General features: G+C 49.9%; 1 protein-coding gene across 1 annotated transcript in view; it reads left to right on the top strand.

Moving 5' to 3' along the window:
- Positions 1-13,061, top strand: part of LOC147729472 (unconventional myosin-X-like) — a 763,954-nt gene that overhangs the window by 660,798 nt on the left and 90,095 nt on the right. Inside the window, exon 28 of the mRNA XM_086954339.1 lies at positions 9,240-9,335. Within this exon, the coding sequence (XP_086810465.1) occupies positions 9,240-9,335 (96 nt within the window). The remainder of the gene's footprint in view (positions 1-9,239; positions 9,336-13,061) is intronic.

Here is a 13,061-nt window from a genome sequence, read left to right as displayed (position 1 = left end):
GTCTTGTCCTTATCCTTCTTGGATACCAGATGCCAGGGAGCATCAGAGGCATGGTTGATAGTTTTCCTGGGAACAGCTTGTCGGAAATCTTGCCAGTTTCTGGGTGCATGACGAGACGCTTCTGCCCTGCATCACGCTCATCTACCAGCCTCTCCAGGATGGGGGCCTTGGATTCCTCTGATCTCCCCATGGGAAGGGCCCTCTCTGTCATCTCAGCACATGGTCTGGGTGGCGATTTTGGCTCTGAAGTGTGGTGGGTCTGCCCCCTTCTGACTTGGGGTGGTCTCAGAATGTCTCGGCTCGACGCTCTTCGGTGGGAGCTTGCTCGTCTCTAAGGCCTTGTCTCCGTGGTGACAGGAGCCGGAGAGCAGCAGTACGCTCGAGGCTTCAGTTTTCCTTCTGCCCTGCCCCGAGCTTGATGCCGGACTCATGTGGGACCTTTATGTGAGCAGACCTTCAGCCCCTGCTGTGTGCCCAAGTAATGCTCACTCCCCTCGCCGTCTTCTTGGTGCAAGGCCCTGTTTATGTAGATGCCGCGGATGCTCCGTCTTGATCTTCTTAAGTGGAGGAGCCTGAGGGCCATGTCTCTGAGCGGGTCGTCGGGTGGACCCGGAGGATTTAGGAGGGTCCTGTTTGCTGAAAATGTTGAAATGTTGGATGTCTTGGAGGATGACTGCTGCTGTATTCATGTGTGTGCCACATGCCGTTCCCTTCGGTTCCTTAAGGCCTTCATACACCAAAATGTGAGGCAGAGCTCACAGGAAGTCCTGTTGTGGGAGGAGAGGCAGAGGTTGCAACCACAGGCTGGTCTGGCCAGGAGTACTTCAAATTGCACCTTGAACAGAACTGGTAAGAGGTGCTTTCGATCACCCCCATCCCTCCTGCCTTCGTCAGGTGAGCTCCGCCGGGGCTGAAGCAGAGTCGAAGACCGGATCCAGGACTCCAGGGTGCAGAATCCAATCGGTTGCAGTCAGCAGGAGTAGAGTGGTCCCATCGAGGGGTCTTGTTGAATAGGAGCTGACAGCACAGATCCTTGAAAAGTGGAGCAGTTTGGCCTTCAACACCAGGATTGCATGAATCTCAGGGCCATTGCTGAACATGGCCGAGCCTGTGCACCTGATGAACGAAAGGAGGAGTCGCTAAACATGGCCGAGCCTGTGCACCTGATGAACGCAAGGAGGAGTCGCTAAACATGGCCGAGCCTGTGCACCTGATGAACGAAAGGAGGAGTCGCTAAACATGGCCGAGCCTGTGCACCTGATGAACGCAAGGAGGAGTCGCTAAACATGGCCGAGCCTGTGCACCTGATGAACAAAAGGAGGAGTCGCTAAACATGGCCGAGCCTGTGCACCTGATGAACGCAAGGAGGAGTCGCTAAACATGGCCGAGCCTGTGCACCTGATGAACGAAAGGAGGAGTCGCTAAACATGGCCGAGCCTGTGCACCTGATGAACGCAAGGAGGAGTCGCTAAACATGGCCGAGCCTGTGCACCTGATGAACAAAAGGAGGAGTCGCTAAACATGGCCGAGCCTGTGCACCTGATGAACGCAAGGAGGAGTCGCTAAACATGGCCGAGCCTGTGCACCTGATGAACGAAAGGAGGAGTCGCTAAACATGGCCGAGCCTGTGCACCTGATGAACGCAAGGAGGAGTCGCTAAACATGGCCGAGCCTGTGCACCTGATGAACGAAAGGAGGAGTCGCTAAACATGGCCGAGCCTGTGCACCTGATGAACGCAAGGAGGAGTCGCTAAACATGGCCGAGCCTGTGCTCCTGACGAACTAAAGGAGGAGTCGCTGAACTTGGCCAAGCGTGTGCACCTGATGAACGAAAGGAGGAGTCGCTGAACATGGCCACGCCTGTGCACCTGATGAACGCAAGGAGGAGTCGCTAAACATGGCCGAGCCTGTGCACCTGATGAACGAAAGGAGGAGTAACCTCACATCTTGTGACTCAAAGCTTCTTTGAAGAAAAACAATTTGTAATGTCCAAGCCCAACACCAGAGACAGAGGTATGCAGCGCACATGTGCTAATGCCACATGTAGGTGAACATGAAACATTTCATGTTCAGGTATGATGGATTTATTAGAGAACACTCACAGTGTAAGAAAATGGCCAACAAAGAGCAAGGCGCAACAGGAACAACACCCTATTGTTATAGTAAACGTTGTGCATGGCAGGAGGTGAGTATGGACACGACAAAGAACACAGCGACAGAGAGTAACCATCCCAGTGAAGAGAGACAGGATGGAAGACTGGATCCAAGGTCCTGTTCCTACAGCTGGTTAAACTTTACGTAATCACACAGGACTCCACAGGACAATTTACAGTTGTAGCTGGGGTGGGTTTGTGTTCGAAAATGTAGTTAGGAACTAAATAGACAGAACACTGGGTGACTAGTACTAGTCTTACCATATTTATTTGTAATTTAATCCTATTTCTTGATTCAGTAGTGTGGTTGGGAAGGGGAGGAAATATACCAAAGCTATTTACGTGTTGTGAAGAGAGATGGACATGTGTAGCCTGCAGGATGGGGGTATGTGAGATGTGGAAGACGTGCCACGATGGGGAAGGAGGGTAGAGTCACAAGGTGAACTACGGTGATTAGGAACCATGGCAGTATTCTGGAGTGACATATCAAGTAAAGTGCCTGGTCTTATGATTGCAAGGTGAAGGCATGACAAGCATTAAAAATATATGGTGGTTTCTCAATGGTAATACCAAACACGAGAACCTTGTAAATGCATTTCAAATTACATGAGAGTTTGGATCTATTGCTGTATATAAGTACGTATGCTTGCATGTATGTAAGTACGTATGCATGTATGTAAGTACGTATGTATGTATGTAAGTACGCATGCATGTATGTATGTATGTAGGCCGTATTTGTGGAGTGTAAATCTGGCCAAAAGGCATCGGAGCGCTGTACATGGTCAGAGTCGAGCTTAACGTCCGTGAGTAGATGGAGAGGACGCGGAGCTGAGGATGGCTCGCGCGCGGTGATGCAGCGTCTTCAGCACTTCTAAACTGGAGCAGCGATGCAATGGTCCTGATGGATACCTGGACGTTGTTCTGTTTCCTGGGTGCATGGATGGAAAAGGCCTGCTGCTTTCTTTTTTGCACTTCTTTGTCTGCGCTCTGATGGTGTCCTGGGCGTGTGTGTGCTGAGAACACCACAGATGCTGAGGTTGTCTTCAAGATAAGCGGGGTGCTGGTCGTGATGGCTCTGTAAATGATGCAGATGGTTTGAAGATGGTGCTGATGGTGATGGCTCTGTAAATGATGCATCTGGTTTTGAAGATGGCGCTGGCCGTGATGGCTCTGTAAATGATGCATCTAGTTTTGAAGATGATGGTCGTGATGGCTCTGTCAATGATGCAGATGGTTTTGAAGATGGTGCTGGTGGTGATGGCTCTGTAAATGATGCAGCTGGTTTTGAAGGTGATGGTGATGGCTCTGTAAATGATGCAGATGGTTTTGAAGATGGTGCTGGTCGTGATGGCTCTGTAAATGATGCAGATGGTTTGAAGATGGTGCTGATGGTGATGGCTCTGTAAATGATGCATCTGGTTTTGAAGATGGCGCTGGCCGTGATGGCTCTGTAAATGATGCATCTAGTTTTGAAGATGGTGCTGGCCGTGATGGCTCTGTAAATGATGCATCTAGTTTTGAAGATGGTGCTGGCCGTGATGGCTCTGTAAATGATGCATCTAGTTTTGAAGATGGTGCTGGCCGTGATGGCTCTGTAAATGATGTAGGTGGTTTTGAAGATGATGCTGGTGGTGATGACTCTGTAAATGATGCATCTAGTTTTGAAGATAGTGCTGGTCGTGATGGCTCTGTAAATGATGCAGATGGTTTTGAAGATGGTGCTGGTGGTGATGGCTCTGTAAATGATGCAGCTGGTTTTGAAGGTGATGGTGATGGCTCTGTAAATGATGCAGATGGTTTTGAAGATGGTGCTGGTCGTGATGGCTCTGTAAATGATGCAGATGGTTTGAAGATGGTGCTGATGGTGATGGCTCTGTAAATGATGCATCTGGTTTTGAAGATGGCGCTGGCCGTGATGGCTCTGTAAATGATGCATCTAGTTTTGAAGATGGTGCTGGCCGTGATGGCTCTGTAAATGATGCATCTAGTTTTGAAGATGGTGCTGGCCGTGATGGCTCTGTAAATGATGCAGATGGTTTTGAAGATGGTGCTGGTGGTGATGGCTCTGTAAATGATGCAGCTGGTTTTGAAGATGGTGCTGGTGGTGATGGCTCTGTAAATGATGCAGATGGTTTTGAAGATGGTGCTGGTGGTGATGGTTCAGTAAATGGTGCATCTGGTTTTAAAGATGGTGCTGGTGGTGATGGCTCTGTCAATGATGCAGCTGGTTTTGAAGATGGTGCTGGTTGTGATGGCTCTATCAATGATGTAGCTGGTTTTGAAGATGGTGCTGGTGGTGATGGCTCTGTCAATGATGCAGATGGTTTTGAAGATGGTGCTGGTCGTGATGGCTATGTCAATGATGCAGATGGTTTTGAAGATGGTGCTGGTCGTGATGGCTATGTCAATGATGCAGATGGTTTTGAAGATGGTGCTGGTGGTGATGGCTCTGTCAATGATGCAGATGGTTTTGAAGATAGTGCTGGTCGAGATGGCTCTGTCAATGATGCAGATGGTTTTGAAGATGGTGCTGGTGGTGATGGCTCTGTAAATGATGCAGATGGTTTTGAAGATGGTGCTGGTGGCGATGGCTCTGTCAATGATGCAGATGGTTTTGAAGATGGTGCTGGTGGTGATGGCTCTGTCAATGATGCAGATGGTTTTGAAGATGGTGCTGGTGGTGATGGCTCTGTAAATGATGCAGATGGTTTTGAAGATGGTGCTGGTGGCGATGGCTCTGTCAATGATGCAGATGGTTTTGAAGATGGTGCTGGTGGTGATGGCTCTGTAAATGATGCAGATGGTTTTGAAGGTGATGGTGATGGCTCTGTAAATGATGCAGATGGTTTTGAAGATGGTGCTGGTGGTGATGGCTCTGTAAATGATGCAGATGGTTTTGAAGATGGTGCTGGTGGCGATGGCTCTGTCAATGATGCAGATGGTTTTGAAGATGGTGCTGGTCGTGATGGCTCTATCAATGATGTAGCTGGTTTTGAAGATGGTGCTGGTGGTGATGGCTCTGTCAATGATGCAGATGGTTTTGAAGATGGTGCTGGTGGTGATGGCTCTGTAAATGATGCAGATGGTTTTGAAGATAGTGCTGGTCGAGATGGCTCTGTCAATGATGCAGATGGTTTTGAAGATGGTGCTGGTGGTGATGGCTCTGTAAATGATGCAGATGGTTTTGAAGATGGTGCTGGTGGTGATGGCTCTGTGAATGATGCAGATGGTTTTAAAGATGGTGCTAGTCGTGATGGCTCTGTTAATGATGGAGATGGTTTTGAAGATGGTGCTGGTGGTGATGGCTCTGTCAATGATGCAGCTGGTTTTGAAGATGGTGCTGGTTGTGATGGCTCTATCAATGATGTAGCTGGTTTTGAAGATGGTGCTGGTGGTGATGGCTCTGTCAATGATGCAGATGGTTTTGAAGATGGTGCTGGTTGTGATGGCTCTATCAATGATGTAGCTGGTTTTGAAGATGGTGCTGGTGGTGATGGCTCTGTCAATGATGCAGATGGTTTTGAAGATGGTGCCGTCGTGATGGCTCTGTAAATGATGCAGATGGTTTGAAGATGGTGCTGGTCGTGATGGCTCTGTAAATGATGCAGATGGTTTTGAAGATGGTGCTGGTGGTGATGGCTCTGTAAATGATGCAGATGGTTTTGAAGATGGTGCTGGTGGTGATGGCTCTGTCAATGATGCAGATGGTTTTGAAGATAGTGCTGGTCGAGATGGCTCTGTCAATGATGCAGATGGTTTTGAAGATGGTGCTGGTGGTGATGGCTCTGTAAATGATGCAGGTGGTTTTGAAGATGGTGCTGGTGGTGATGGCTCTGTCAATGATGCAGATGGTTTTGAAGATGGTGCTGGTGGTGATGGCTCTGTAAATGATGCAGATGGTTTTGAAGATGGTGCTGGTGGCGATGGCTCTGTCAATGATGCAGATGGTTTTGAAGATGGTGCTGGTGGTGATGGCTCTGTAAATGATGCAGCTGGTTTTGAAGGTGATGGTGATGGCTCTGTAAATGATGCAGATGGTTTTGAAGATGGTGCTGGTGGTGATGGCTCTGTAAATGATGCAGATGGTTTTGAAGATGGTGCTGGTGGTGATGGCTCTGTAAATGATGCAGATGGTTTTGAAGATGGTGCTGGTGGCGATGGCTCTGTCAATGATGCAGATGGTTTTGAAGATGGTGCTGGTGGTGATGGCTCTGTAAATGATGCAGCTGGTTTTGAAGGTGATGGTGATGGCTCTGTAAATGATGCAGATGGTTTTGAAGATGGTGCTGGTCGTGATGGCTCTGTGAATGATGCAGATGGTTTTAAAGATGGTGCTAGTCGTGATGGCTCTGTTAATGATGGAGATGGTTTTGAAGATGGTGCTGGTGGTGATGGCTCTGTCAATGATGCAGCTGGTTTTGAAGATGGTGCTGGTTGTGATGGCTCTATCAATGATGTAGCTGGTTTTGAAGATGGTGCTGGTGGTGATGGCTCTGTCAATGATGCAGATGGTTTTGAAGATGGTGCTGGTTGTGATGGCTCTATCAATGATGTAGCTGGTTTTGAAGATGGTGCTGGTGGTGATGGCTCTGTCAATGATGCAGATGGTTTTGAAGATGGTGCCGTCGTGATGGCTCTGTAAATGATGCAGATGGTTTGAAGATGGTGCTGGTCGTGATGGCTCTGTAAATGATGCAGATGGTTTGAAGATGGTGCTGGTCGTGATGGCTCTGTAAATGAAGCAGCTGGTTTTGGAGATGGTGCTGGTGGTGATGGCTCTGTAAATGATGCAGATGGTTTTGAAGATGGTGCTGGTCGTGATGGCTCTATAAATGATGCAGATGGTTTGAAGATGATGCTGGTGGTGATGGCTCTGTAAATGATGCAGATGGTTTTAAAGATGGTGCTGGTGGTGATGGCTCTGTCAATGATGCAGATGGTTTTGAAGATGGTGCTGGTGGTGATGGCTCTGTAAATGATGCAGATGGTTTTGAAGATGATGCTGGTGGTGATGGCTCTGTCAATGATGCAGATGGTTTTGAAGATAGTGCTGGTCGAGATGGCTCTGTAAATGATGCAGCTGGTTTTGAAGGTGATGGTCGTGATGGCTCTGTCAATGATGCAGATGGTTTTGAAGATGGTGCTGGTGGTGATGGCTCTGTAAATGATGCAGATGGTTTTGAAGATGGTGCTGGTGGTGATGGCTCTGTAAATGATGCAGATGGTTTTGAAGATAGTGCTGGTCGTGATGGCTCTGTGAATGATGCAGATGGTTTTGAAGATAGTGCTGGTCGTGATGGCTCTGTGAATGATGCAGATGGTTTTGAAGATGGTGCTGGTGGTGATGGCTCTGTCAATGATGCAGCTGGTTTTGAAGATGGTGCTGGTTGTGATGGCTCTATCAATGATGTAGCTGGTTTTGAAGATGGTGCTGGTGGTGATGGCTCTGTCAATGATGCAGATGGTTTTGAAGATGGTGCTGGTCGTGATGGCTATGTCAATGATGCAGATGGTTTTGAAGATGGTGCCGTCGAGATGGCTCTGTAAATGATGCAGCTGGTTTTGAAGGTGATGGTGATGGCTCTGTCAATGATGCAGATGGTTTTGAAGATGGTGCTGGTGGTGATGGCTCTGTAAATGATGCAGATGGTTTTGAAGATGGTGCTGGTGGTGATGGCTCTGTAAATGATGCAGATGGTTTTGAAGATGATGCTGATGGTGATGGCTCTGTCAATGATGCAGATGGTTTTGAAGATGGTGCTGGTGGTGATGGCTCTGTAAATGATGCAGATGGTTTTGAAGATGGTGCTCGTGGTGATAGTTCTGTAAATGATGCAGATGGTTTTGAAGATGATGCTGGTGGTGATGGCTCTGTCAATGATGCAGATGGTTTTGAAGATGGTGCTGGTGGTGATAGTTCTGTAAATGATGCAGATGGTTTTGAAGATGGTGCTGGTGGTGATGGCTCTGTCAATGATGGAGATGGTTTTGAAGATGGCGCTGGTCGTGATGGCTCTGTAAATGATGCAGATGGTTTTGAAGATGATGCTGGTGGTGATGACTCTGTAAATGATGCAGCTGGTTTTGAAGATAGTGCTGGTCGTGATGGCTCTGTCAATGATGCAGCTGGTTTTGAAGATGGTGCTGGTTGTGATAGGTTTGTAAATAATGCAGCTGGCTTTGACGGTGCGGGCGGCAGGACGAGGCAATGGAGTTCCGTTAGAGTGGAGGTGATGCGATCATATTTAGTCAGGCTCTGGGTGAGATTACTGCAGAATTTAGGATGCTCTTAAGAGGTGCCGGTCAGGCGTCTGGGAGGTTGTGAGGCAGGGCGCGCCCACCATTCTGGGGTTCGAGTACGAGGGCTTCACCAGCAGTGCTGAAGCCACTTTAGGTAAGAGATGTTTCACTTTTTTCAGAAGGGAGCTACTACCTGGCCATCTTGTATTTTGTGATGTGCTCCTTGAGGGAGGGGTTAGTGTCCAGGGTGAATCCAAGTGACTTGCTATTCGATGAGAGTTGGGTTTGAAGCCGCCAAGGTTCATGTCATGGAGTCCAGTTTGTACTGTTTCCTGTTTGTTCCTGGTAAATAGGATTCTGCCTTGGTTGGGTTGAGCTTCAGTAGGCGCTGAACATCCAGGTCTGCAGGATGTGCAGGGAGTGTTTGAGGAATTGGATGTCTGAAGCCGAGGACAGCCCCATGTGCAGGTCTGCGTTGGACAGCCCTGTGCGCCTCTCGTGGGAGAGCCCTGTATGGCAGCATGTAGGCGGTTCCTATGCACTCGTGTGTAGAGCAGCCCTGTGCGCCTCTCGTAGCAGAGTGGTATGTACCACATGGGTTACCCTGTGGAACTGCTAGTGCAGGGACCCTGTAAGTTTGCACACAGAGTGCCTTGTGTGGCTTGCTGCCCTGTGCACACTAGGCCTGGGGAGGTTTTTTGCAGGTTTGTTGGACTCTTCCGTTGCTGTGATTGTTTCCAGAGGGCTCCTTTGCCTTTGGTTCTGGTGACTGAAGTTTTTTCTTTTTATTTGGTGACTCCTTGTCCGTTTGTAATTAATAACCAGCAGAACTTATATGTCTTTCAGAGAAATCATTGACATTCATGAGAAGGAGAATGCTTTGGACATCGTCACCAACGACCGAGTTTACCACATTGTGGCGGAGTCACCGGAAGACGCCAGGTACCAGAATGCACTTACTCTCAGCGTATGTCAGCCACATTCACACCTCTGACCACCTGTGTCTGCCAGGGCTGAGCATCCCACAGCGGGGCATCCCTTGCAGACACTCACTTGACTCCCCAAATCCAGGCTTTCCCTCCTGAATGCAGCTCTGGACCCAGCAGCCGGCTTATCTCTAACACATATAAGACAGACCACATCTAACCCTTCCTAAAATCACTACACTGGCTTCCGATAGACGATGGATTCTCAGAACTGCTCTATCACTTATAAACGCCTTACACCAGAACTACCTGACATACTTAGTGTGAAAATGAGAAGTCCTATAGAAAAACAGAAATTCAAGCAGGACACATGAAACGTAAAAGTCATTCGTAGAAAATGTAGATTCAAGGAACCAATCGAAAGACTGACATTCAGTGTACATCACTACTAAGAGCCCCTACACCGCCCAGTCCTACAAACGCATCTTTTAGTCAAGGGCCTTCACACCTGCCAGGTATTCATTAGCCAAGGCCTTTAACGCTCACAGCTAGCTCACACCACTCCCAGACCCATCTTACCTCCAGCTCTTTAGCACTCGCCAATAAAAAGTCCATCTCTTGTAGAGGCATGGATGGTGGGAACAACTTATCTAATAGGAAACATCACTCCATCAACTTAGATGAATGATCAGACGAAGGGAGCAAGGTTTCTACATTCACTTTACACACCTTGGTTCTAAAATCGTAGCCCATGATAGATTCCCACTGTTTGTGTATTTGACTTTGTGTCTGTTATGTTTTTCCTGTATTTGCTAAGGGACTAGTGTTGGAAAATAACATGCATTATAAAAACAGCAGATATTATGGCTGAACGCTCCTGAAATTGGGCAGTTCTTGTTTGATACATAGTCATATTACCCCATATGCACTGCACTTAAACTCTCACAACATCACAAATGATTTCCTTGTTGGCACGACTGGTGGCATCACATATCCCTTCACCATTGACTTCACTGGATTAATGACCATTAACTCTGAAGTTCACTAGGCTTAACTTTTGGCCATGCCAAGCTCGCTCTACACAGATCCGCAGCCTCACCCTTCACAGATCCGCAGCCTCGCCTCGCTCTACACATCCGCAGCTTTGCCTCGATTCAATCACCTGAGCAAGCTTGAATTTTAACCCCCCCTAAGCGACATTCCCTTGGCTTTTGTGCTTTCCCTTCCCTTTACCCAATCCATCAATTTTATTGTCTTTTTTTAACAGACTTGAATACTTCTTTTTACTTAAAATGTAATTTTCTGGATGTGCATATTGCAATGATTTTAAATATTTGTGCAATAAAATTTTTACTTACTTACTTACTTACTCGCCTCGCTCTACACCGATCCGCAGCCTCGCCTCTCTTTACACAGATCCGCAGCCTCGCCTCGCTCTACACAGATACGCAGCCTCACCTCGCTCTACACAGATCCGCAGCCTCGCCTCGCTCTACACAGATCCGCAGCCTCGCCTCGCTCTACACAGATCCGCAGCCTCGCCTCGCTCTACACAGATCCGCAGCCTCGCCTCGCTCTACACAGATCCGCAGCCTCGCCTCGCTCTACACAGATCCGCAGCCTCGCCTCGCTCTACACTGATCCGCAGCCTTCCCTCGCCCTACACTGATCCGCTGCCTTGCCTCGCCCTACACTGATCCGCAGCCTTGCATCGCCCTACACTGATCCGCAGCCTTGCCTCGCCCTACACTGATCCGCAGCCTTGCCTCGCCCTACACTGATCCGCAACCTTGCCTCGCCCTACACACATCCGCAGGCTCGCCTCGCTCTACACAGATCCGCAGCTTCACCCCGCTCTACACAGATCCTCAGCCTTGCCTGGCGCTACACAGATCCCAGCCTCGCCCCACTCTGCACAGATCCGCAGCCTCGCTCCGCTCTACACAGATCCGTATCCTCGTCTCGCTCTACACAGATCCTCAGCCTCGCCCCACTCTTCCCAGATCCAAAGATTGGTTCCACACACTATCCACAGCCTCGCCTCGCCTCGCTCTACACAGATTTGCAGCCTCGCCTCACTCTACACGGATCCGCAGCCTCACCTCGCTCTACACAGATCCGCAGCCTCACCTCGATCTACACAGATCCGCAGCCTGGCCTCGCTCTACACATCCGCAGCCTGGCCTCGCTCTACACATCCGCAGCCTGGCCTCACTCTACACAGATCTGCAGCCTCGCATCACTCTACACAGATCCGCAGCCTCGCTTTGCTCTACACCGATCCGCAGCCTCACCTCGCTCTACACGGATCCGCAGCCTCGCTTTGCTCTACACAGATCCGCAGCCTTGCCCACTCTACATAGATCCCCAGCCTCGCCTCGCTCTACACAGATCCCCAGTCTCGCCTCGCTCTACACAGGTCCGCAGCCTTGCTCGCTCTACACAGATCTGCAGCCTTGCTCTACACAGATCCCCAGTCTCACCTCGCCCTACACAGATCCGCTGCCTCGCTTCGCTCTACACAGATCTGCAGCCTTGCACGCTATGCACAGATCCGCAGCCTCTCCTCGCTCTACACAGATCCACAGCCTCTCCCCACTCAACACTGATCCGCACCCTCGCCTCGCTCTACACAGAACTGCAGCCTTGCCCGCTCTTCAGAGATCCGCAGCCTAGCTTCGCTCTACACAAATTTGCAGCCTTGCCCGCTTTACATGGATGCGCAGCCATGCCTTGCTCTACATAAATCTACACGGATCTGCAGCCTCACCTCACTACAGAGATCCACTGCCTCGCTTCGCTCTACAGAGATCCGTAGCCTCACTCTACACAGATCCGCAGCCTTGCCTCACTCTATACGGATCTGCAGCGTCACCTCGCTCTACACAGATCCGCAGCCTTGCCTGCTCTACACAGATCCGCAGCCTCGCCTCGCTCTACACAGATCCGCAGCCTTGCCTCGCTCTACACAGATCCGCAGCCTTGCCCTCTCTACACAGATCCGCAGCCTTGCCCGCTCTACACAGATCTGCAGTGTTGCCCACTTTACATAGATGCACAGCCTCGCCTTGCTCTACACAGATCCGCAGCCATGCTCGCTCTACACAGATCCGCAGCCTCGCCTTGCTCTACACAGATCTGCAGCCTTGCCCGCTCTACACAGATCTGCAGCGTTGCCCACTCTACATAGATGCACATCCTTGCTTTTCTCTACACAGACCGGCAGCCTTGCCCTCTCTACACTGATCTGCAGCCTTGCCCTCTACACAGATCCTCATCCTTGTCCTCTCTACACAGATCCGCAGCCATGCCCGCTCTACACAGATCCGCAGCCTCGCTTGGCTCTACACAGATCCGCAGCCTCGCTTGGCTCTACACAGATCCGCAGCCTTGCTTGGCTCTACACAGATCCGCAGCCTCACTTCGCTCTACACAGATCCGCAGCCTCGCTTCGCTCTACACAGATCTGCAGTCTCGCCTCACTCTACACAGATCCGCCGCCTTGCCCTCTCTACACAGATCCGCAGCCTTACTTGCTCTACAGAGATCTGCAGCCTCGCCTCGCCATACACGGATCTGCAGCATTGCCCTCTCTACACAGATCCGCAGCCTTGCTTGCTCTACAGAGATCTGCAGCCTCGCCTCGCCCTACACAGATCCGCAGCCTTGCCCTCTCTACACAGATCCGCAGCCTTGCTCGCTCTACAGAGATCTGCAGCCTCGCCTCGCTCTACACAGATCT

Source organism: Lissotriton vulgaris, chromosome 2_1 (assembly GCF_964263255.1).
Source record: "Lissotriton vulgaris chromosome 2_1, aLisVul1.2, whole genome shotgun sequence".
Taxonomy (NCBI): domain Eukaryota; kingdom Metazoa; phylum Chordata; class Amphibia; order Caudata; family Salamandridae; genus Lissotriton; species Lissotriton vulgaris.
Note: the sequence above shows the minus strand (reverse complement) of the source record. Positions and strands in the feature narration are given on the sequence as shown.